This window comes from Lutra lutra, chromosome 10 (genome assembly GCF_902655055.1).
Source record: "Lutra lutra chromosome 10, mLutLut1.2, whole genome shotgun sequence".
Lineage (NCBI taxonomy): Eukaryota > Metazoa > Chordata > Mammalia > Carnivora > Mustelidae > Lutra > Lutra lutra.
The window spans coordinates 7362205-7389265 of NC_062287.1; the positions used below are offsets into that span (position 1 = coordinate 7362205).

The following is a 27061-nucleotide window of genomic DNA, read 5'->3' on the forward strand; positions in this document are numbered from 1 at the left end:
GAAAAAAAACACACCCCAATTTTGTTAGATGAAATTTAAAAACATTTATGTCAAAAGGAATAAACCTTAGTCCAGAACTATGTAATTATAAAGCTAAGGAAAATCATACACACTCCTTTGAATAAAAAAAAAAAAAAAAAAAGACTATATAATATCAACTCAGTATCACTAGCATCAAAGCTAGAATTATGAGAAAATTAATGCACAGGTCCTTCCAACCTCTCACTGCTTCCTCCTGTAACAAGAAGTTACTGTATACTGAGCAGTGAATATGTACGAAGTTCAAACAATTCTCACCAAACTCCCTTAAGTAACTAACCATCTCCATTTTTTTTATAGGAGGAAATTAAGAATTGGAGAGTCTGAAGTAACCAATCAAAAGTCACGGGGCAGGGGGTGGGGATGGCGCCCGGGTGGCTCAGTGGGTTAAAGCCTTTGCCTTCGGCTCAGGTCATGATCTCAGGGTCCTGGGATCGAGTCCCGAATCCGGCTCTTTGCTCAGCGGGGAGCCTGCTTCCTCCTCTCTCTCTGCCTGCTTCTCTAACTACTTGTGACTTCTGTCTGTCAAATAAATAAATAAAATCTTAAAAAAAAGTCCAGAAGGGAAGCATAGAGCCAGGATATGAACTAAGACAGTTTGGCTCCAGAACCCACGAGTTCCCATCTTCACTGCAATGTTGCCTCTACCTCTTCTTCACTGGCTCAGAGTACGTCGTTGAGGCCACATCACTCTGAAACAGGCAACAGCGGTATCAGTGCCTTTTTTTTTCCCAACGACTCTACCATGACATTTTGCCTTGTTTCAAAAGGAAATTAATGCTACTGATATTTTATTAACTACATAGTGGTAAAAGTAAAATACACTTACTGGTTTCGGCATTTTCCTTCTCTTTTTATCACCTTCTTCAAAAAATGTCACTTTTATGAATTCTGATGTCACCTGCAGTTACAGAAAAAAGAAAGCATAATATATCTATTACTTTTATAGAATATCTTGATGTTAATAATTGTAATTGTGAGTTTAACACAGCTCTCTAAAAATAAAAAATTTAAAAAAGAACTCTTATTCTAATTTTCAATGTCTTTTACTATCATTTCACCTTTTCTAAAAATATTTATAGCTGTGATTTAAAACAGCACATATCTCAAACAACATAATCTAAAGCCTACCGATCACCAACCAAAAATTTCAATTTATTCAGAGACTACACATAGCAACGAATCAAGACTGCTAAGGACCCAAATGCTGTCTCTGTCTGTGTCCAGTTCACCTTTACATCCAGCCTGGGAAAGGAGAGGAACAGTAAAGGGGGAGATATAGATTCAAGTTCAAAAGAGATGAACTCAAGAATACTCTCAACCTTTCTTCTGTATTGACAAAGACAAAAGGAAATTCTGATTAACATAAACTCTAAAAAGATAACCTTTTAAAGAAAATTATTTTTCTTCTTGAAAGTTTAAAAATCCACATTAAAATATACTGAGTAGTTCATTTACCTAAGGTGTATTAAACAGCCAAAGAGTACACACTAGCAATCGACATGCTACTCACCAGCAAACTGATGGCCTTCACTGAAATTTAGAGTTGTCCTTGAGGCCAATGTTAAATTTTATCTTCTCCCTGTAAAGGAAAACAAGTGAATCCTAATCCAAGAAATCCATCATGCGATATTGTTGTAGGGTAAATGTTCTTAAAGACAGCTAACAAACCAACCGAAGGATCTAAAATTCTTAATATTCACTAGTTTGTTCAGAAAAAATGACCTAATATTTCAATTCGAAAACCTTAAATAAGGTATATTAAATTACTACTTGAAAATCAGCTTTCACTGATATCTCTGCCAAGAAAATTCATCCATTATACTAGCATCAACTAAATTAATATATAATTGTTCTAAAACTTCAGTGTCAATTGCTTTTTAATGTTACAATAAACCAGAAAATTCTCCAAATTAAAAAAAAGTGAAACATCATTTCCCTACATTTTACTCAATCATGTGCCAAAGAGACCTCTCTTTAAAAGAAACTTTCACGGGAGATATTTATCTAATAATTGAGCTATGAAATTCATTTCCTTAAGTCTTAGCTAGGAAATCTTAACACTCCCTCCTACAGTCAGTCACCTGCTTTCATAAACCTAAACTGTACTTGAGACCTCTCTTCTCTTTCTGTATCTTCTTTTCATCCCACTACTGTCTTAATTCATCCTTATCATCTCAGGTCTTAAAACATCCTCAAAACTGAACTTTTCACATCATTTATAAGTTAGTAATTCTCAAATCTGTATTTCTAGAACTTGCTTGGCTAACTTGCCTTGCTCAATGTCTAGATTATCTCAAATGTAACATGGCCAAAACAGCTAAACCTCTATCCTATAGCAAACTCTGGTTTTCTACAAGTCTTGGTGACATATTTCTAGAAAGTTATCACAGGGTTTCCTCATGATTTTTTGTATTTACTATGCTGGCAGTCACAATCTTCTATTAGTATTCCTAATACTATTAAATTTTCCCTTCCCTTTTGCTTGATTAATCTTGCCAGAAGTTTGCTTAGTTTATTGGTCTAAAGGCCAGCTTTTAGTTTCCTTGATCTTGTTTCTTTTATTGTTCTTTTTTTGTTAATTTCTTTTTCCTCATGACTTTTCTTTTCTTTAGTTGGCTTTACTCTGTGGCTCATTTTCTAAGCCCTAAAATTTAAACTTTAAGTAATTAATACTTTTCTAGTATGTGCATCAAGGTGATAAATATGTCCAAGTATAAGGCAGCTTCATACACAAAGTATCCCCCCATCTTGTCCAGAACATTTTAAAATAACTTTTATCATTTGAATATATCAAGGATGTAGGTATAACATTCGTATACTTAAATATTAAAAAACATGATCTTTATAACATATTGAAACAATACTTTTTCCTTCATCTATTTCACAGAACATAGAAGTTCTTTAAACTCGTCACACAAATGAGGCAGATTATACAAGTACTTTTTATAAGTATTTTATATAGTATAAAATATATAAATTAATACTATTATATAATAGTATATAATATTATTACTAAAAATTTATCCCAAACCACACCATTCATTCATATAAAACACTGGGAATTTTCTTTTCCTATTTGTACTGTTAGAATATATTTTAGTATCTGTAGTGTAACCACTGTATTTTTCTTTTAAAACCAAACCTGTTCTAGATTTGCTTTTTTTTTTTTTTTTTAATAAATGCTTAAACCACTACCAAATGAACTCTCTAAGTTTTCCAAACTCACATGTACCAAAGGCATTTCAGGTCACTGTGCCTGTTTTAGAACAAAGCAACAACAGAGTTCCTAAAAACACAAATATAAATCTCCTTTTCCAGGATTTTTTTTTTTAATGTCTCGCCTTGTATTTAAAACCATAACATTTTTCTGAGCAAAATAAGTCAATCAGAGAAAGACAATTATCATATGATTTCACTCATGTGGAATTTAAGAAAAATAGAGGAACATAGGGGGAAGGGAGGGAAAAATAAAGTAAGACAAAATCAAAGAGGTTGAGAAACCCCAAGAGATTTTTAACTCTAGGAAACAAACTGAGGGTTGTCAGAGGCGAGGTGGGTGGAGGGATGGAGTAACTGGGTGATGGGCATGAAGGGGGGCACATGATGTAATGAGCACTGGGTGCTTTATGCAACTGATAAATCAATGATCTCTCCCTCTGAAACTAATAATATATGTTAATTAACTGAATTAAAATAAAATAAATGTCATTTTTCTAAGTATCACTTTAGTGGTTTCCCACACAGGTTTTTATATACAGTTTTTTCATTGGCTCTGCACGTTTCCCTTTCCAGTTTTGGTCTCTAATCATGACTAAGAAACTTTTTTTAACTTTCAAATGGAATAGGTCTGGAAACAAAGTGTTTTTTATTATTTATTTCTAACTTTACTATACCATAGTCAAAGAGTTCATTCAGACTTCCTTTATGTTTAGTACATAATTTCATTTCTAACTTTCTGCCTATAAATGGCAATAATGTATGTTTTGCGTTTGATAAGTTAGATCAAGCCAGACCAAGTATTTAATGTTTTGTTTGGAGTTTCCCTACTGTTGCTCATTTTAGTCTACTTAAGCAACTTGAGAAAAAAATGTATTAAATTTTCCCAGGTAGGACTGTGCATGTTAATTTCTTCTTATACATTGTCACTTTTTAATTTATTTATTTTTTAAGGCTATGCTATTAGGCGAGTACAGGCTTAGAACTGTTATATTTCCCCAGTGAATACTTCCCTCTTCCATAAGGTAATAATTCAACTGCATGTAGAACTCTTAAATTGACCGTTGCTCCCTCAGGATTTGGAGGACATGATTCTTCTGGCATCTGTTACTGCTGATGTGTACAGTTAATCTAACTCAGTTCTCTGAGATGATCTGCCTTTGCTCTCTGCTTTAAGGAACTTTCTGGGAGGCATTCTTCAGATTTGCTTTTATTTATCTTGTTCAGGATTTGGTAAGCTTTTCCTTATTCTGAAGATGCATGCTTTTCTTAAATTCTGGAAAATTATTAGCCATTGTCTCTCTCTCTCTCTTCATTCAGCAATTCTCACTGGACACATAATGCATATTTTATTCTCTAGTCCAAACCTACTTTTTTATATTTTCCAGCTCTTTATCTCTCTCTGCAACATTCCTCGAATCACTAACTCTCTCCAGTTGTTTTTAATGTTTTATCTCTTCAGTAGTTCAGCATTTTGGTAATTATATATTTTTACTTCCAGAAATTTTTTCAGCTTTGTAAAATAATTTAATAATGCAATGCTATTTTATAATTTGTTTTAAATCTTCCTTTGATCCCTTTATTTTTTTTAAAAGGTTTTATTTATTTTATTTGACAGAGAAATCAAAGTAGGCAGAGAGGCAGGCAGAGAGAGAGGAGGAAGCAGGCTCCCCACTGAGCAGAGAGCCCATGCGGGGCTCAATCCCAGGACCCTGAGATCATGACCTGGGCTGAAGGCAGAGGCTTACCCCACTGAGTCACCCAAGTGCCCCCTTATGTTTATTTTTTGTCACCACAAAACTTTCCTGTTTTCAGTTCATTATGGTTTATTTCTTTATAGAGTTTGTAATTTTGGACAGAAAACTTATGTCCCTAACCCATTAACCAATGTAGTAGTCCTGCAAGCCCTGAGTTTTATACATGTAGCCTACAAAGCTAATTCAGGTTTGCTCATACCAGAGTATTAGGAATTTTTTTTAAATCATTTTTAATTATTTTTAAAAGATTTTATTTATTCATTTAAGAGAGAGAGAGAGAGCGCACAAGCAGGGGGAGCAACAGAGGGAGAGGGAAGAGCAGGCTCCATCCCAGGACCTGGAGATCAGGACCTGAGCAGAAGGTAGATGCTTAACCGTCTGAGACACCAGGTGCCCCTAAAAAAAATTTTTTTTTCTTGATTTGGGGATGATGGGTTCAAGCCCCACACTGGGTGCAGAGATTACTTTAATTAATTAATTGATTTTTAAGGGGTTTTAATTATCCTCAGCTAATTTTTACCTTAACTTCTCATTCTGTATTGCATTACCATATCTGACCCCAAAGCTACACACTAAAGAAGTTAGATGACACTCAGGAGAGCTTGCACAGGCACCAATCATGTTATTTATTAAACCACATGCCTGCTGCATCCTTCCTGTGCAATCTCATCAGTAAGGAAGAACAAGGGAAAGAAAGCAGTAACTATACGCCAGAGTATGTAAACAAAGTTAAAGCACTCAAGTTATAGAAAAAGTAGTTAGCAAACACAGGGTAAATAAATATCAAGTATGTAGGTTTGCAGAAATTCTGAAGTTATAGGTTAATCTAATAGTGGAATGAAACAGAGGTAGGTTTTTCTTTTTTTCCTTTCCCTTTAAAAAATGATTTATCCAAGTTTTCAATACTAGAGTTACTTCAAGTTGTACTCTTTATAAAAAGGACCAGAACCTTTCAAGAAAAAAAATTAAAGCTTTAGATTTTATAAGAGAGCTCTGAAGACATAAAAGAATAAGGGTATCATAGGCCAACACACACAAAACCAGGTTTTTTACACAAGTGAACTAAGCTTTCAAAATCCCCAACAAACCTGGGGCACCTGGGTGGCTCAGTGGGTTAAGTCTCTGCCTTTGGCTCAGGTCATGGTCTTAGGGTCCTAGGATCGAGTCGCGAACTCGGCTCTCTGCTCAGCAGGGAGTCGGCTTCCCTCTCTCTCTCCCCCTGCTTGTGATCTATCTGTGTGTCCAAAAAAAAAAAAATCTCCAACAAACCTAACCCAACTGTATGAACTGTGGGGAGTTGTGGGGGGGGGGGGGGGGTGGCCAACAAAAGCCTCCATCAATAAGGATGTGGTGGATATCTAAAATTCATGTTTTTATGTTTCTGTTTCTCAGAAAATACTGTTTCTCTCTTAAAAATCAGGTTAATCTCCACCTTGTTTTGTTCTGTTTTTAAAGATTTATTTGACAGAGAGAGAGAGAGTTTCAGTGAGCACAAGCAGGGAGTATGGAGGAGGGAGAAGCAGGCTCCTTGCTGAGCATGGAGCTAGAGCAGGGCTCGATCTCAGGACCCTGGGATCATGACCTGAGCTGAAGGTAGACACTTAACCAACTGAGCAACAATGCCCTGTACTTAGAGAACACTCCACAGTTGTGTGCTCTTATACATTAATTCTCTACTAACAAAAATCCAAGAAGACCAGACAGGTCACATTATGGCTATTTTATAGTTAAGAAACAAGGACAACTGCATGAAGATTTCTTGTTCTCAGTCACGCGGATAATCACTGGTCAAAGAGTCTTTTGACACCTATCCTAGAGTTCAGAGGTCTACTATATACTCACCTGTCTTCCCCTATTTGATATTTAAAAGGTACTCATGGAAATTTACCCAAAGAAAATAATAAATGTGTACAATGATAGAGCTGCAAAGATTCTAGTTACAGTGTTATTTATACAAGTGTATATAATACTGAGATATTAGTTAAGTGAACCATGGTATACCTATAGGTTCTGCTAGACTTCAATGCAGCCCATCAAAATGTTACAGAAAAATATTAAATGACATGGGAACATACCCACAAACTACTAAAAAGGCAGGTTATAAAACCACACATACAGTATCATCACATTTCTTTTTTTAAAGTATTAAGTATGATTATACCCCAAAACATCAAGTCTCTATGAATTAACATGAATCTGTAAATTTCTAAAATGAAAAAGTAGAGCTTTTGTAATAAGAAAAACACTTTCTTTAAAATGAAAGAACAAAATTATTCCAATAAACTGAAGTCAGACCTAGAAATTCACCATAATATTTAATAAAATCTAAGTAGATGAATGTTTTTTCAAAAAGAGAATTTAAAAATTCAATTTTTTGAGGAAAATAATGACTAAGATATATACCTTATGATGAAAACAGATTAATATATTTTATTTAAAATCCTTAGACCCACAGAACAAAATAAATAGCAAAATAAAATTAATGGAATAGAAAAATATCCAGTAGTCATTACAAAAAGTTACTAAGGAAAGTAAATAATTAAATATATATAAAAATATCACTCAGACCCCACTCAGTAAATGGTTAAAACACAAACTCTCTACAAACTTTTTACAAAATAAAGACACAACTGTGCTGATTTAAATCACAAATCAAAATGGCGTTAAGGTATTACTGATTATATCTCATTAAACTAGCAAAATAATTATTAATTACACATTCCAATGCTGATGAAGCAGTACTGCTAAACAAGTAGATAAATACTGCTGGTAGCACCATAAACTGGCTCAGTATTTCTAAGAAATAAGTTGTCAATATTAACAGAAGCTCAATTTTTTTCTGAAAAGGAACTTCTCCTTCTGGAATAGACCCCAAAAAAATAAATACAAAAGAAAGTAATCTGTAGCAAGATATTCTCAGCAGTACTCATTATAAAAGCCAATGATTAAAATTACAATGTTGAAACTCTGATAACATGATGGACTATTACAGGTTTTCTCTGTATTATGACAAATTGTATAAACATTTACATTAGGATAAGTGATTATGTAACCATTCATTTTAATTAACCATTCAATTTAATTTAATTTAAAACGCAGGTATACTTACAAATATCTTGATATACAGAACTGACCACTTAGTAATCAGGGTCTTATTTTCTAAATTGGTTATATCTCAGTTTACGAGCTTATATGACATATATAAGAATCCCACCTTAAATTTTTTTAGGATCCTGCTGTGTTTTTAGTTATTACTGAAAAATAAATATTTTAGTATGTATGTGTATTATGTATATGTAAATATGTATTTAGTTATTACTGAAAAATATATCATAACACTTAACACTAATATAATATTTAACCTCAGTAATACATTTCTAATCCTTGCATGATTGCATTAGTATGTTTTTTTCTTTTTTCCTGAAACTACCATTTGTTAGTACCAGAATGGACAATTTAATAAATGTCACATAAAGAGCTAAGATACCAAGACAACCGAGATACATGTCTTTGGTTTCCATCTCTAACGGATTCATCTTGAAATCACTGTCTTTCAGAGTCTTCCTTTCTTTCTTTTCTTAAAAAAAAAAAAAAAAAAAAAAAGGATAATACACAATGACCTAAACCATTGTATATCAGAGATACTTAATACAAATCAACTCTTCTCCCATCTGCCCTCATAATACATAATTGCTGAGAAAAAATTTACTCCCTCCTCCCTACTCTTCTTAAAATTTTTAAAGTGGTCTTACTCTACACCTCTCTGCCATACTGACTCCCCAGAAGCAAGGAAGCACAAACATGGCAAAGACATACTCAACAAGTAGTTTTTGGTTTTTTTTTTTAAAGATTTTATTTATTTATTTGACAGACAGAGATCACAAGTAGGCAGAGAAGCAGGCAGAGAGAGAGGAGGAAGCAGGCTCCCTGCTGAGCAGAGAGCCCGATTCGGGGCTCGATCCCAGAACCCTGGGATCATGACCTGAGCCGAAGGCAGAGGCTTTAACCCACTGAGCCACCCAGATGCCCCTCAACAAGTAGTTTTTTTTTTTTTTAAGATTTTATTTATTTATTTGACAGAGAGAAATCACAAGTAAGCAGAGAGGCAGGCAGAGAGAGAGGAGGAAGCAGGCTCCCTGCTGAGCAGAAAGCCCGATGTGGGGCTCGAACCCAGGACCTGGGATCATGACCTGAGCCGAAGGCAGCGGCTTAACCCACTGAGCCACCCAGGCGCGCCTCAACAAGTAGTTTTAAAAGATGCTACAAGCATACACATTTCCCATTGCCAGAAAATTAACTGTACGGTTATGTACTCTAAATACAATGTTTAGGGGTGCCTGGGTGACTCTGTTCGTCAAGCATCTGCCTTCCACTTAGGTCACAATCCCAGGGTCCTTGGATGGAGCCCCACATCTGGCTCTTGGTTCAGCAGGGAGCCTGCTTTTCCCTGTTCGAGCCACTCCCCCTGCTTGTACTCTCTGTCAAATAAATAAATTAAAATCTTAAAAAATAAATAAATAAACACAATGTCTACAGATAAAGCATTTATATGAAACCTTCTCTTCTTTGTCCTTTAACTCTGAGGGTGACCCTAAAACCTTCTCTCTACCACAAACAATGGAAAAACAGCCTCATGCTAAACACCCTGAGCTCTATTAAGTCAGTGGCACAACAGACTCTTCCCACCTGCCAGGTGGTAAAACAGGTTAAGTCTAATCCATACTGGCCTATACTGAAGCTTCAATAATTTATACCACACTGCCTAATTTTACTCTTAAGATCTCCTTTTCCTCCATCCCTAACTATAAATTTTTTCCTGTCTTTTGAGACACAGAAGCGATCTCTGAACCAACTGATTTCTCCACAGACCAAAAAGTTACAAAAGAATTCCTTTGCCAATTTACTGGGGAATTAGGAAGCAGTGTGACAAAGAGAAATATAAACTAAATTAATAAGGTAACTCTGGCAGTCAAAAACCAACACAATAACAACATCTACAATAAAAAAGTTCTTAATCACTTTTCCCCTGGACGGGCCCTTCGGTGAAGCTTGTGAAGCCTTTCCTAGAAAAGCATTTTAAAATGCGCAAAATAAAATACATTAACATTGCATAATTCTAATTATATTGGAATGCAATTATCGAAATATTAAAATCACACATTTATGACACAGTAATATCTGTGCTTAATTAATCTTTAAATAAAAGTATTTACAAGTGGAGCTAATGATTAAACTTCTAAGTAATAATGAGTTTATTTCTCTAACAGTAACAGACTATGAAAATATCTACAATTTCTATTGGTAGTACTGCTAATACTACCAGTTCCCCATACTAATAATGGAAGAAAACATGTTAAAAAGATGCAACTTTTTTCCCTATCCAAGTTCACAAACACAGGCTTAAAACCTCTACTATACACAGAACTATTTATCGTATTTTCAGCTCAGTGTTAATACTGAATTTAATAGCAATATTAATGCACCTTTAGCTATATAATGCCATGTCATTTCCGAAGTGAAGCAAAAAGGGCAAAAAAATTTTAGCTCCATTATGCAAATGAAGGGCAAAGCCAAGGAGAAGGCTCGTGAATGAATAAAGTATCCGTAGAATACTCGCTCTCCAGCCACTTTTACATCTATTACCTAATCTTCATAATAACTACTCTCTTCCCTCTGCCCAAGATACCACAATCCCTCATTCTTTTAATAAGGAATTTAAGATTTAGATAAATGACCTGCCCAAAGTAATAAAGCTAGTTAACCATCAGAGGTCCTTTTAAACCCTAGTCCTAGGGCTCTTCTGGCTTTTTTCTGCCTTTTTTCTGACCTCATTCTAGCTAAGCTCATCTCAAACAATTCTAAGAGCTTTTCAAAAAGCTAAAGTTCATTCTTCTGTTGTTTTCAGGTCAAAAGACTACCTCTAAAGACATTATAAGTACAGGTTAATATTGGTATAATCACAGGGCACCTGAGTGGCTCACTTGGTTAAGTGTCCAACTCTAGACCTCAGCTCAGGTCTTGATCTCAGGGTTGTGAGTTCAAGCCCACACCCAGCAAGGAGCCGACTTAAAAAATAATACTGGTATAATCACCTCTGTAAATGGGTTTCCTGTAAGGGTGATATGCAGTTCCAAATAAGGTATTAAGTACTTGCGTATGTAGAAAGTGATTTTTGTTCAAAGATATTTTATTTTTTTTTATAATTTTTTTTTAATTTTTTATAAACATATATTTTTATCCCCAGGGGTACAGGTCTGCGAATCGCCAGGTTTACACACTTCACAGCACTCACCATAGCACATACCCTCCCCTCAAAGATATTTTAAAGGAAATGAAATATTCAGTATTTTTGAGCAATTTTTACATGCTACTGAAAATGCAAAGCAATTTTCTAAAACTTAAAATATAAAGCAGAATTGCAGTATTAAAAACAAAAGCTTCGGGGCGCCGGGGTGGCTCAGTGGGTTAAAGCCTCTGCCTTCGGCTCAGGTAGTGATCTCAGGGTCCTGGGATCGAGCCCCGCATCAGGGCTCTCTGCTCAGCGGGAAGCCTGCTTCCTCCTCCTCTCTCTCTGCCTGCCTCTCTGCCTACCTGTAATCTCTCTCTCCGTCAAATAAATAAATAAAATCTTAAAAAAAAAAAAAAAAGGGTCACACTGAATTCAGATTCTCTTCTAAAAGAAATCTGTAAATTCAAAGGAACACCTTCTCTATATTGTTCCCAAGGTGGGTAGAAAAACAATACATTACCATTTGCATCGATAAATTTTAAACGCTAAAAGCTAAGAAAGCTAAATCCAGTCCAAGTACTTCATTTAACACGAAAACACCAAAAACTAATACAGTAAGTCTTCAAAGATGTAAAAACAGATTCATGTAAGTCACCTTTGCAGCAGGAAAGAAGCAAAGTTCCAAAATGATCTGAATTCTCACATGTAATTCTACGCTTTATAGGTTTCCAAACACCGGACTTTAAAGCAGCTTATTTTCAAGACGGAATAAAGTAATTATGTTTCTTAAATATCTCTTAAATTGGACAAAACTCTCTCATGCAGTCAATAAGGCTATATGGCAGTTCTACCATTAAGCTTCTAATTTTCAAGATATTCAAATCACCCTTTTAGAAACTGGAATGCTACCTGGCTCACAGTAGGGCCTCAGAAGTTCATTGGTGATTTTGCTGAATTAAGTTTACATATAATATTCAATTGTCTTTTGCTGTTGATTATTGTCAAGGGCAATATTTTCCTCTTATTTACGCTATAAGATGACCAAACAATATTAATAAGCAACACACTACAAGAGAAGCAAACATGAACATGGGGGAGAAAAAAACTCCTCCCAACTAGGTCTCCCAAGTTCAGGACTCTATCATCTCTATTCAAGACTCTTATCAAATTAAAGGCCAGATAATTTGACACTTTTAACAGTAACTAAAATTATCATGCTGGTTGTTGATTAGATGAAGGTAAAGAGCTCTTCGGGTACATATACAACAACTTTGCCAAATAACCAAACTCAAATTTTATAGTTTCTCTAAGTCTAGAATCTACAAATGTCTTAAATATCAGGAGTCCAGGTGATGGCTAACAAAGTTTAATCTGCCCCACACACTCAGTAAAAGCCAAACGGTTCCAGATTCAATTAAGCATGGCTGACATTTCCTTTACCCCCATTCTCCCTTTTATCTGTTGCACTCACGTGCCCGCCTCATTCCATACACTAGCCAGGATTTTTCGTTATAAACATCTAGTCAACTTATTGAAAGTTATTAGTTAACGTACACAAACAGTAGGAAAATTTTAAAAATAAAGTAGGAAACAACACTCAAATCTCACATCACAGAAGACTCTGCTTAGAACACTGATGTACTAAATCTTAACTCCTGTTCCTACATACAAGAGCATTTAGGCAGTGACCACGCTTTATAGTACAGCACATCTATATTACCATTAGTGTGAAGTTCTCAGTATCTTACTCCCCAAATACAGAGGGTATTTGGCACAGAAGTATAGATGTACCTTTGTTATCTTAAAGTCGGCAAACTTTATCCCTAAAGGGCCAGGTAAAGGGGCACCTGGATGGCTCAGTATCATAAGCATCTGCCTTCAGCTCAGCTGATGATCTCGGTTCTGGAATCAAGCCCCAAATCAGGCTCCTTGCTCAACAGGGAACCTGCTTCTCCCTCTCCCTCTGCTGCTCCCCCTGCTGGTGCTCTCTCTGCTCTGTCTCTCAAATAAATAAAATCTTTTTAAAAAGGGAGGAGCAAGTAAATAAACTTCTTAGGTTTTCCAAGGCCATATGGTCTCTGCTGCAAGGACTCTGCTGTTGTAGCATGAAAGCAGCCATAGATAATATGTAAACAAATGTACTACTATGTGTTCAAATAAAACTTTATTTATAAAAATGGAATAGGCTGCATTTGGCTAACAGGCCAGTTTGTCAACCCCTGCCTTCGAAGTATTTTAGCAGAAATCAATGCTTTTCATTTCCTAATTTAAATAAATTTAGTACCCAAGAAGATAGGAACTGACATATTCATGCCAGATTATGTACAACAGATCAGTAATGGATGTGACTTTGGGTGAGGAGCAAGAAAGAATTCAAAACACTTGGTATATGAATAAGGAAAACAATCTAGTAGGAGGAGAATCATAAGAAAGGGCAATCCCAAGGGGCGCCTGGGTGGCTCAGTGGGTTAAAGCCTCTGCCTTCAACTCAGGTCATGATCTCAGGGTCCTGGGATCCAGCCCTGCATCGGGCTCTCTGCTCAGGGGGGAGCCTGCTTCCTCCTCTCTCTCTGCCTGCCTCTCTGCCTACTTGTGATCTCTCTGTCAAATAAATAAATAAAATCTTAAAAAAAAAAAAAAAAAAAAAAAAAAAGAAAGGGCAATCCCATTACCCTTACCAGTGACTAGCTAGGTATGGAATAATATATCCCAATCCCAGCCTATGCGACTAAGAAGACATCTGTTGGGGGGCTTCTGGAAAGGAGAGTCCTCATTCCTCTGAGCACTACAGTATGGATGGCATGCGAGTCCTGCTGAGCCAGATTGTAACAAGACGAAACAGTCTTACTATAAAGGTTAAGGGGGAACACCACAGAGCAGAGAACTGTAAAGAGGAATCCTTGATGTCATTACTGAGCTTTCTTGAGCCTCCAGGCTTTATTATATAAGATCATACATTTCCTCAGTATTTAAGCCAGGTTGAGAATTTTCTATTATTGAAGCCAAAGTATCTTATGTGACAGAAGTCCTTGAAAAAAGATTGCTCACTTCACAGTTTCATTGCAGCTAGTCTTATTAAACTTTAACTTTCCACAAATTAAAGAAGTATTTAAGGTCCCGAAAGCCCATAGAGACTACCTACAACTCAGAAAAAACTATCTGTTACACTTACTGATACTAAAATTTTGTAACTTTACAAATTCTATAATCATGGGGGGAAAACAAAACAATGTGCTACGTCCTTCTTTGATACTGTACCTAAGACATTTCTTCAACAAGGTTTCTTTCCTCTCAGTCAGTGGTTGGCAAACTTTTTCTGAAAACTTTAGGTTTTGCAAAATATATGGCCTCTGATGTTACAGCTCACAAAAGCAGTCATATATAATATGTAACCAAATGGGATTTCTGTGTTCCAATAAAACTTCATTTACAAAATCAGGAAAGCAGGCCAGATCTGGCCTGCCAACTAGTTCGTTGACCTCTCCTCTAAATGACTAAGAGCAAAGACAGTATCTTTCTCAAACCAACTTGACTAAAACTCAAAAACAGTTTATTTCAAATGTATATAAATTAGGTAGAAAAGTAACCTAGCATGCCTTGAGCATTCTACTCAAATACATTAGAGTGCTTGGTGTAAAAAAAAAAAGTCATTACCTTACTGTAAATATAACATCTGCAAAATGCAATTTAGAATTGTTATAGAGTAATACATATTACAACAGAAAAAACAATACAAGACATGCATATGCAAATTTATAACATCTACCTATTGAATAAAACTAAGTATTTTAAATTAGTAAATCTGCAAGTATTTCTATACTGGTTATTCAAAGAAAAAAACTATATAACTCGTAACCTGACCGAACCCTTCTTTTCCAGGAAGCTGAAGCTAGAGTTCAGTATTAAAGACAATGAGGAAAGAAGTAAATCCTATGGACTATATTTCCTTTCCAAACAGTTCCTAATATAAAGACACGTATTTTTAAAAGACACCACTTTCCACTACCAATCACATGCCATACTCTAGGGAGAAAACAAAAAATGAACTTCACCTTCAATCATTAAGCAAGAAAATTTGCACAAGCACGTAAACACACTTTGAGATTATAGGAAATCCCACTGTGTGATTTCATATAGGAAATCCCATTGTGTGATTTCATTCAACTGATAAGAATCTGAGAAACATTAATGTTTAACACAGTAATAAACAAATACCCTTTCAAAGTTTGTTACAAAATAACCTTGTTTTATAGACTTTAAAAATCACAATATGAGATAAAGTATAGGTTAAAGTATAGGTTCATCCTTGTATAAGTATTGTCATTTTCCATACAGAAGGAAGTGCTAATATCAATCACTTACGAAAAACATGATGGAAAACAGGTGGGGGGGGTAGTTCTGGGGAGTGAAGAGACTTTATTTTCCCTTTACATCTTTCTAGATTTTTAAAGTTTGTCATAAAGTGTATTACTTTTATAGTCTTTAAAAATGGTTTAATATTTATGTTCAACAGAAATTAAAATAAAGAAATATACCAAGAACTAAAATAAGTAAGAAAAGCAGGATTCTGTGAAAGAGGCTAAAAACTAAGGAACTCTCTGGTCAGACTGGACACTTCGATCATGGAAGAGGTGAGCTTCACTGATTGCAAAAATAAGGGACGATCCCGAAGAACCTCAGCCATCAGTAGCAACACTGCAAGGCTTAAAATAACCTCGTGAGAGGGGAGTCCACAGCAACTCAACCCAGGTCCCCTGAGTCCATCACCCGAAGGGTACTATTGGGGTAGTTACCAAGTGTCCATTAGCTTTTGGTCTGCAGGAGGCGCAACCCTTCCAAGACAGGGTGCCTTCCTTGAGTTCCCAGATTCACAGAAGTAGCATAAAATTATGTTAGCTTTACCCTATCAGGTATGCTCCACTGGCACAACTCAGTCTCTCAGTCTTCACAATCTTCATAGGACACATTTGTTTTAGGCTTTGGTCTTTGGGAAACATTGGTTAAAATTTGCCATTTTTAAATGGCCTAAGTTAAAGTGCATTAAATTAAAAATGGATGAAAAAACAAGATTCCCACCATCACTCCACATTGGAGACTCTAATTAGACTCTACACAAATTATATTAAAAGATTAAGAACTGAAATTAAAATAAAAATATATAAAGACCTCATTTCAACAAACTGCCAAAGATAAAAATGAATAAAATCCAATTCTGCTCTTTGCAATGGTAAAGCAATGAACGAGAAACAACCCTTGCTCCCCTCCCTGAGACAACTGACAGTGAGAGAAAAGCAAAGTCTGTCATCTCTTACCACCAAAGGAAAAAGAATAATCAGTTTAAGTTCCAGTTAAGTAATGACAATCTCTAAAACAAAAGACAGACTCAACATACTTTACCCACACCAAAATTAATTATCTTTTTCTACAAATATTTCTAAGTCTCTCCTACACACTCTTCCATGTGTAGGGCTACAGGCGGGAACAAAACAATGTATAATCCACAAGAGCAAGAATTTAACATTTCTAAATGCATAATCAAATTTTGCCTCATTGAAATAAAACTGTAAAGAACTACAATGCATATCTATTCATTCCTTAATAATAATACATCAACTGCTTGTTAAATTCCATCCTACATAAAAAAGTGATTAAGCAAAAAAATAAAGTCAGTACAATCCTTTTTTAAAGCATTATTATTAACTTCAAAAGGAGTGTTCTACCCTTTGTCATTTGTCACATTCTTATCATATTAGTCTCTGAAAGATAAAACACACTGGAGTTCTGAAAATTAAAAAAAAAAAAGTGCAATCCTGAATATTAATCTCTTCTCAAATCTAATAATGCTGTTTTGGGCAATGGATTAGGCCATTATTTATTTACCCAGCCAAATGAACGGGGCAATTGTTCATTCAGAGCTCCGTCTGAAATATAAAAGAGTATTTAGTGTCCTAAAAAATGTATGCTTCCTAAACAATAGATCGCAATGTGGATGTCCAAGTACTCCTGTATCAAATAAGCCCTTATTATCGTCGACTTTTACATTTGCATCCTGCCAGCCTTAGTGCCACAGGACTGATTAAAACGTCCTCTACACATTCTCAACTCTATTTTTAAATTTATCTCCGGTGAAACTGACTTCACATTTCCAATCTCATTAATCACCACCACTCCTTAAAGGCGGGGGTGGGGTGGGGGGGATAAGCAAATACTAGGACCCGCTGAAGAATCCTGCCATACCTGTATAGGAAGTGATGCGCGTTACTGAAACTGACCTTACGGAGCGCCCCTCTTTCGGAGTGAGCCCGGAAATGAAATTGAGAAGCCTTCCCGGGGGCGGGGGGGACCGTGAGGTCCTCAACTTGGGTGGTGGGGTCTGAGACATCTAGCCCGGCTGCCCGCAGGGCCGGGCAAAGTTCCGCGGCTCCGAGGCCGCCGCAGCCCCAGCAGCAGCAGGTAGAGCGAGCGGGCCGGCCGGGAGCGGCGGGCCTGCCCTCGCGGGTGCGGGTACGGGTGTCGCTCCGCGCCCCAAACCCCGGAATGCAACATCCCTCTTGCCACTAGGGAGAACGCACGCTCTCTAGTAATTCAACACCCTTACTTTCAAACTGGAGGCGGGGGGGGGGGGGCGATGAGTTGGGGAAGAAGTTCTAATAAATCCCCCTCCCCTACACTGCAAAACGTAATTCTACCCGCGCTGGCTGGATTTTCAGAGTCCCCTGAAGGGACCCTGAAGGGCCGCGCCCAGGCGGCGGGAAGCCGCGGCTCCCGCGGGGCTGGGAGGGGGGTGTCTAGGGCCCACCCCGAGGGCGGCTCGCGCGCCCGAGCGGAGCAGAAACGCGCGGCGGCTTCTTCGGGCCGCGCCCCGCCGCTCCCGCCGGCCCCGAGGTTCGGCCTGGCCCGCCGGGCCGTTAGAGCGGCGGCGCCGCGGCCCGCGGGGCGCGAACAGAGAGACGCGCGAGGCCCTCGCGGCACGGCCGCCGGGCAGCGCGGGCCCCGCAACTTCTCGCCACCTCAGCGTCTCCGGCGCCGCCTGGGGAACAGGGGTGGGGGAAGGGAGGGCGCCGGCGGCTTACCCTGAGAGCGAGCGGCTCCTTCCCGCCCCGAGCGCGGCGCCGGGCGTCGCGGCGGCGGCAGGGAGGCAGAGGCGGCGGTGGGAAGCGCTGGGCCGCCGGAGACGAGAAGCGCCGCCACCGCCGCAGATAGCGCCGCAATATGGCCGCCCGGCGGCTCCTCGGGGGGAAAGGCGGGGCTGCCCCGCGCCCCCCGCCTCCCCCTGCCGGCCGGCCGGCCTCGCGCCGCGGCCTGAGCGCCAACGCCGCCGCCGCCGCCGTGAGGACCGCCCGCGCCCCGCCCCCCGCGCTCGCTCCGGACCGCCGCACGCCGCGTCGCCGGGGGTCGCGGAGCGGGGTGGGGACGCGTGAGGGTGGGCCTCCTACAGGGAGCCCGGCGGGAAGCCCTTCCTGGCGGGACTGGGCTGGAGGGACGCGGGCTGTGAGGGCGCCCGCCGCCCCCCCTCCCCGCGAGTGGAAACTTGAAACTCCCGCTGGTGCCAGAAAACTCGCCCAGGGCGTTTCCATCGCCCCCGGGAGAGGGACTCCTCTTCCCGGAGGGGATCCAGTACCGATCGGGGTGTTACTTGGCCGCTCAGCTGGAGAATCCTGGACCAGGAGACAGAAACCGGCCTATCTTAGAGAAATTTGTTTGCCACAGAGGACGTTGAAATGATTGTAGCAGTTTTTACCCAACTAGAAAAACTTGCTTTTTCAGATAACTCCACCAAAACCTCGATGTTTATGTCCCCAGTCGCGAGTGCAGATTTTTATCCTTTAGACAAGGATATTTGATCATTTTTTATTACCACCGACATTTTTGGGGGGCAGTTGGAAGGAGTTGACCAAGAAGGAAAAGCTGGAACTGAGCCCCCCCCCCAAAGCAGCCAAACCTAAATTATCCTAGAATTAGAGGTTAGACAGTTGGTCCTAGCCTAACGCCAGGCCGCTCTCTTTAGTCAGCGGCTGGACTAGACAGACTCTTCCTAGTCCCTGTTCTCCCATCCTGTGTGTGTCTTCTGGGATTCAAAGAGCAACACCTGCTAGGAGTAAACATGAATGGGAGTGCACAAAACCAGATCGGTCCAGCTTGCCCCCTTTGCAATCTTCCTGTAGTTTACCTTTTATGAACAAACTTGAGATTCAAATAAAATCTCAAGAGTGCACTTAACTTTTTTAGAACAAATAATTCATATCCTTCCTGCGTTAGCATTTGTCCTCCCTGAGACGGTAGCGTTTCCAGGAACTCTCTCACCAGATTACTTTCACTAAACTCCATCCCAGCTTCGGTGAGTCTCCCCCATTGCCCTCTGCGACCTCTCTGAACAATTAAAAACCCCTTGAGTTAAACTCCAAGGTCTTTAGATGGCAAATTCCTCAAGGGTGGGAACCAGGTGTGTGCTTTTTCTTAACTAAAAGATGACTCCCTGACTTAATCCCCAGGGTGCAAGGATTAGCCAGGTAATTGTTCAACCTTCCACAATCAAGTTGCATGAGTAAAGGTAGTCAAAGTATTATGTAAATACCTGGAGAGTACACTAATCAAGCAAAAGTATGCAACATACATACTTAGCAGAAGTTACTACACTTTTACATACTTTTACAATAAAAACAAAGGATTCACTATCGTTTGTCACATGCTAGGCACCAGAGCAGCAGGCTTTGTCACGTGCTAGGCACTAGAGCAACAGGCTTTTCACATGAACATCTCTTTTGATAATTACAACAACCCTGTGTTTGGGGTCAATATTAACATTGACCCTTTAAAAAAAAATCATCTAATAAAGAGCCTCAAAGGAGTTAAGTAATCTGTAACACAGCCAGGAAGTGGCAGAGCAATGACCAAACCTAGTTCTATTTGACTCCAGAGCCTTGATTTTATCCTAAACTCTGCAAACAGACCAGAAAATGTGACATTTCAGTTGGCTACCATATTAGTAAATATTTAAGTAAAAGATAACATTCAAAGGTGGTGAGATAAAAAGGGTACTCTCAGACATTGTGAGTGGGAGTGTAAACTGAAACAACCTATTTAGAAAGCAATTTGGCACAGTGATTCAACCTATAAAAATGTGCATCCTCTTGTAACCCATAATCCCATATCTGGAATTCTTCCTGAATGAAATCATCCGAAATAGAGCAAAAGCTTTATTCATAAACTGTAGATCACAATAGTATTTATAAGTGCAAAAATTAAACACAGAAATGAAGTGTCTGTTTGTTTGTTTTGGAAACGATGTATCTTAAAGGTAGCCATATATGCTCTGTAATATTTTGGGTAAGGGCTTTAAATGTTTATGTGATGTGTATCACATGCATATTTTTTGTAGTATTAGAGGGAGGAAACAAGTTACAAAGCTATCCATGCATTATGATCACATGTATGTTTAAAAGAAATTAACAACAAAGAGGGGACTGGGTGGCTCACTTGGTTGGGTGTCCAACTCTTGTTTTAGGCTCAGGTCATGATCTCCGGGTTTTTAGGCTCTGCGCTCAGTGGGGAGTCGGCTTGAGACTCTGTCTCTGCCACCGTCCCTGCCTCTCTCCCCATACCCATGCCCACACACTCTCTCTCAAAAAAAAAAAAAAAAAAAAAAAAAGTACACACAGTCTCTCTCTCTCTCAAAACAAAAAGAAGTATGAAGTGTTAGGAAAACGAAAAAGATTGAAACCCAGGGTTGGCTGCATGGTCTTCTATGGGTATTTTTTTTTCTTTATTCTATTCTTCAGGGTTTTGTTTTTTCTTTACTTTTACAGTATAAAAAAATTATTTAAGTTTAGTTTTACTACAGTGTGGGTCATCAATGACACAAAAGGAGCTAATGAACTTAACCGGCCGAACTTTATAGTCAGGGGTCAGTGTAACTGCCATCTACACACATCATTGTTTTGTTTTGTTCCTTACATCAAATATATGCAAAAAAATTCATATAACCCCTACCTAATATGCATGAAAAAGACAGACCAGGGGCGCCTGGGTGGTGCGTTCAATTCTTGGTTTCAGCTCAGGTCATGATCTCAGAGTCCTGAGAGCCCCTCTCTCTCAAATAAATAAATAAATCTTAAAAAAAAAAAGACCAAAAGCAATCTCTTACAATCTATTACTAACTCTTCTATGCTACAATCTGATTGCACTCCACCATAACATACTAATTCTGGATTCTAGAATTCCAATGATAGTTACAAAGCATTTGTCTCACTAGCACATACAAAATTCCTTCTTGAAGAAAACTCCTTTTTGCAAGTGTGGTTTGTAAATGGAAGGTTTTCCCATCTAGAATAAACATTGAGTTCCATGCCCCTGGGTAGTTTGAGTAAGACTAGTCTCCCGCCCTCTGGATTCTGTAATGAGAAAGGCAAACGAACAGTTGTGCCGTATGAGCTGTAATAAAGATGGACACATCGCAGCAAGTGAGACAGAAAAGAAGGGTGGTTCACTGTGCCTGGAGAAGAGAAAGTCCCTCAGAGGAAGGTGGGGGTGGGGTTTGAACTGGTGAGTAGAGGGATCCCTAAGGGGGAAGACGGGGGAAAAGCAATCAACTTCGAAGACTGCATAGCAAGATAGGGTTGATATTGAGATAAGGATGTTTATGACCAGAAAGGTAAGTTGAAATTTGCTTGGGAAGATCAGAATTTGCCCTTCATCCTTAAGGAAGTAGGAATCCATATAAGGCAGTCAGAAGGGGAATAATGGGTTCCCCTTTGTGTTAGTAAAGTAACAGGCAGCCACCTGGATGACTTGGAAGAGTGGTTCTGTGGCTCAGAGATCGGTGAGATTGCCCGGGACACCTTAGTTTTGCTGTAAAAGTCTAGGCCAGAGAGTATGAAGGACTGACTGTGGGAGGTTTCGAAGATGAAGAATTGGAAATAGAATCTTTTTAAAAAAATTTTGGAGGGGCACCTGGGTGGCTCAGTGGGTTAAGCCTCTGCCTTTGGCTCACGTCATGATCTCAGGGCCCTGGGATCAAGCCCCAAGTCAGGCTCTCTGCTCAGCAGGGAGCCTGTTTCCCCAGTTCTCTCTGCCTGCCTCTGTCTACTTGTGATCTCTGTCTGTCAAATAAATAAAATCTTAAAAAAAATTTTTTTTGGAGATAGGCTTCAAGGAGTAAGAGAAAAGAATATGTGAAAATGATGTCAGGGTTTCCAATGGGTACCATTAAGATAAATAGGAAGTATAAAAAAGTAGAAGGGAGCAGTCAAGATAATTAGGCAAGTTACAGAGATGCTGGTTTGAAGTCTCTATGGGTAATCTAGGAGCAAGCATATATTCAGTAACTGGAAATCAGAGCTATATAGCGAATGAGACATCCAATAAATTCTCACTGAATAAATGAACATCAGTAACATCTTTAAAACAGGCCTTTTATTTCTAGCTGCATCTTCAGAAAATAGTTTTGTTCAAATCAAGGATTTGAATATTAAATACTAGATATTAAGTTAATCTAAGCATCATTATATACTAATGTGTTTTTCCATTAAAAATTTATTCACTATTTTTAAAAGCTATAAAGATGTAAAATCACAAAATAGACTTTTCTATTATGAACTGTGGTATTTCATACCTGATTCCCACTATCTTGCATATTTAAGTACATATTCACAGTGTGCTCTCCGATATAATGGCCCTCCGTAAAAAGAGACAAAGTAAATAAAACTATCTTATCATCTGCTTTGTATGCCTAGTAGGCCATACAAATTTAATTGCTGATATAAGCTATAAAATTTCAGTACAGTCAACAGAGGTTTGATGGGTAACATACCGAAAGGAAGACTCGGGAAACCGCAGGTCTGCTCCTGCCTTTATTCTCTATCAAAGATCAAATTACGTAAGTACATAATTCATAATGTGTTTGCAGATATGAGCATATTAATCTTCAACGATGACAAGGTAAAAGTTGTTACTTAATCCTTTCTGCTTGTATAATAGAAAAGCCAGTTAGTTTGTGATAAAAGGCAATAGAATTTCAGAGGTAAGCAACAAGAGTGGAGAGTCTAAATGAGGGAGTTCATAACCTTGGCTTTAGTCCCAATTCCTACAAACAAGTTGCTAAATGACCTTGGAAGATGCGATGAGCTAGTCTGTAACTTACTTGCAGAGAGTGTTAAACAAAGGAGAATGTGACCCCTGTTGTGCTTTGCCCAGAGCTTATCTGAAGGCCTCAGGGATTTTCAGGACCAGAAGAAGATCTCAAAAAGCATTGACTCCCCTCTCCAGTATTATTGGGAAATGGCCACCCCATCAAAAGTGGCTTCCTCCCACTAACTGTGTGAGCGCTCTAGGAAAAAAAACAAATTTTTAAAAATTTCTATCAACTCCCAGTTCTCTCTACTATTAAATGGGGAGCTGGATTAGACTGACCATCTGTATACTTTCTTCAAGCTCTAAAATTCTTCAACTCTGATTCAGATTCTGACTCACCCGTAAAATATTTGGTTCTCATATATAACATGTAATTTCTAGAATTTATTATGTATCTTATGACCTATGCAGAAAGTAATTGTGTACAGAGAAATCACTTCATAGTGTTTCATAATATTTGACCCAAATATCCATTTGTTTATGACTCAGTAAGCTTTGTCCTTCTCTCATGACAGAGATATAAGTATTTTTTTTAAAGATTTTATTTATTTGACTGGGATCACAAGCAGGCAGAGAGGCAGGCAGAGAGAGAGGAGGAAGCAGGCTCCCCGCTGAGCAGAGGAGCCCTATGCAGGGCTTGATCCCAGGACCCTGAGATCAAGACCCGAGCCGAAGGCAGAGGCTCAACCCACTGAGCCACCCAGGTGCTCCAACATATAAGTAAATAAATGAATAAATATTCACCCTTTAGAATTTTAGCACTGAGTATTCTAGACAGCTGTTTTCTAGTTTGTAACCCTTTAGTTGTATTTTAATTTAGTTAAATGTATACCACAGTTATTATTTATTATTGGAGGAAAGGTGTCCGGCCCTCATGAAGGGGCTCGCGTGGAAGACTTAAAGCTCTTCTGTGGTGGTTCTCACATGCATCCGCGTGCTCTCTGATACCCGTCCCTGCAGAGGTGGGACCTGGTTCCCTTCCTCCACGAGTGTGGGCTGGATATAGTGACTTGCTTCTAACAAACAGAAAAGTAGAGCTGATGGTATGTGACTCCTGAGACAAGATCCTAAAAGGCACTGCAGCTTCCTCCTCATTGGCCCTCTCTGGGATCACCTGCTTTGGGGCAAACCAGAGGCCCCATCACCAGGACGCCCAAGCAGTTTCTGGAGATGCTCCATGGTAGGAAGTGGAGGCCTCCTGCTGGGAGGCGGTGTGGACCGGAGGCCTTCCTCGAACAGCCGCGTGAGTAAGCCACTGTGGAACCCGATGAATCTTCCAGCCCCGGCAAGTGGTCAGGTGACTGCAGCCCCCGCCAAGAACCTGAATGCCACCCCTTGAAAGACCCCCACGCCAGAACCACCCAGCTCAGCGGCTCCGGACTCCTTGACCCACAGAAATCATGAGGTAACGTTGATTTAAGTCACTAAGGGTTGGGCACTATTTTTATGTAACAACAGATAACTAAAGCATTGACCTTTGAGGATTTCCACTCAAGTTGGGGCATCTTTAGTTTCAAAAAGCGGTTGAATTCTGGAATACAGTCAAATAGTTTTAAACCTGGACAGGACTTCAAAGAAGAGTCTGCCTCTCACTTTGCAGAAGCAGAAATGAGGATCTGCAGTTTGTGAGCTCACAGTCTGGGAGCTTCCATTATTCCCTGTCTCGACAAGAAATACAGGAGCCCTCCTTAACACTTCCCTCTCCTTCACCTCCTTCATACCCAACCTATTCCTTAACCCTATGGCTCTTACCTCCTCTTGCCTCAGTCTCATCTTTCCTATCTCTACCACCTCCAACCGGATCACACGACGGTTCTCTCCTGGACCAGCAATAGGCTTCTAACTGGTCTTCTCATGTCAGCTCACGTGCCCCCTACAATTATTTCCCAATATTGAACCCAGCGTTAATGCGCTGAAATGTAGTTATGACTATCTCACATTGGCTTCCCATTTCCTCTCCCCAGACCCATTGGTTGACCTCCTAATATTGGTCATTGGCTTGCGTTTATTCTCCAAGCTCAAGCCATTCTGACCATGCATAATGCCTAGAATATGCTGGTCCTCTCCCAGGGCCACTAGGAGTTTGCATATACAGCTCCCTCTGCCCCACTGATCTAGTTGACACCTGATAATCCTTCAGCTCTCAATCACAGTTAAGCCTGCATGGGCCACCCTGCCACCCTGGCACAACCTCCATGTGACTTGTCTTTGTAGGACTTCATAACAGTTGTATTGCTAATTCTCAGATTTTTAAAAAGTTGATGTCTGTCCTTCTCCATTAGACCACCAGTCTATAAATGTGGACACAATGTCAATTTCTTTCCACTCTTGTGTCTTAGCACTTACCACAATGCATTATATGATATTCAATAAATATTTGCTGAATGAATGAAATGACCCAAGAAGTTAGTGTGAGACTAAAAACTCGATTTCCTGACTCCAAATCTCATGTTAATTACAACCTGCTGCTCTCAATTTGGTGGACTCAAGTCTGAGTCCCAACACAATGCATTTGTTAAGTGCAGAGAAAATCACTCATACTTTTTGAATATTGCTTTTGGCAACACTAATGGTTTATAATATCTAGGTATGGTTATTGTAGTAAAATAACAAAGTCCTCGCACGGGCTTGTTTACTTTGGGACTTGGCCACTTATTTCCTGAAATACATCTGTGATCGTTAATTTTGTCTGTCAATTTGACTGGTTTAAGGGGTACCCAGATAACTGGTTAAAAATATTTCGGGGGGCATGTCTGTGAAGGTGTTTCTGGAAGAGGTTAACATTTGGCTCCGGGTACTGAGGGAAGAAATCTGCCTTCACCAGTGTAGGCGGGTCTCACACAATCTCTTGGGGGTCCAAATGGAACAAAAAGGTGAAGGAAGGGCTAATTCTCTTTCTTTTTGAGTTGGAACATCCATCGTCTGTTCTTGTACTTGTGAGCTCCTGGTTCCCAGGCCATCAGACTCCAGGACTTATGCCAGCAGCCCCTTTGTTCAGGCTTGCACTGGGAGACAGACCGCTGCACCCTGAGTCTCGGGCCTTCAGACGGAGACTAAATGATACCACTGGCTCTCCTCGCTCTCCAGCTGGCAGACCCCAGATCATGGGACTTCTTGGCTTCCATAACTGCCTGAGCCAATTCCTATAATACATCTTCTCATATATTTCTTTATTGGTTCTGTTTTCCTCTGGAGAGCCTCAAAGCATACAACCTGCCATTACTCAAAACAGTTCAAAAGCAACTTTTATTATAAATTGCTTTTACACAACATGAGAATTAATGACTTAGTCACTGCGGTCCGTCCTCATCCCTGCCAGGCAGCCTGTGGCCTGCCAGTTTCACTCATGGACAGAGCATTCTAGAAGCCTCACCCAGAGCCATGAGCAAGACTTCAGTGGGCTTGTGCTGGGGAAGCTTCTATATACTTCAGGAAAAGAAAAGAAAAAAAATGTTAGTAATGGAATATACGAATGCTTTTCGAATCAAGAAGATAATACATCTATGTAATGATTCAGAAAAGTTGGAGAGATGGTTTGAATCAGAATTGGCTATTCCTGGGAAGTCCTTTTCTGTTACTGATAACTACGGATGAAGAAAGGGGGAAAGAGGACAAACTCGTAGGCCCTTTGCAAATTTGCTTGGGTCCTGGATTTAGTCCACTTATTAATCTTGGGAATACTTTCCAA

General features: G+C 39.3%; 1 protein-coding gene and 1 non-coding gene across 3 annotated transcripts in view; one reads left to right on the forward strand and one right to left on the reverse strand.

The window, feature by feature from the left end:
- RDX (radixin) overlaps positions 1-18551 on the reverse strand; it is a 93557-nt gene extending 75006 nt beyond the window's left edge. The window contains exons 1-3 of one of the 2 annotated variants that reach the window (XM_047690439.1): positions 18318-18551; positions 1553-1621; positions 869-940 (exon numbers count right to left, since the gene is read on the reverse strand). In XM_047690439.1, coding sequence (XP_047546395.1) covers positions 869-880 — 12 coding nt within the window. In that variant the 5' untranslated portion in view covers positions 881-940; positions 1553-1621; positions 18318-18551. Of the gene's footprint in view, positions 1-868; positions 941-1552; positions 1628-18317 lie in introns of those variants that run through there. The other variant, XM_047690440.1, reaches the window with a different exon arrangement.
- An 8118-nt stretch (positions 18552-26669) lies between these two features.
- Positions 26670-26802, forward strand: LOC125080289 (small nucleolar RNA SNORA52). The gene has a single exon (XR_007121312.1). It is a non-coding gene; the product is annotated as a small nucleolar RNA SNORA52 (small nucleolar RNA).
- The last annotated feature ends 259 nt before the right edge of the window (positions 26803-27061 follow it).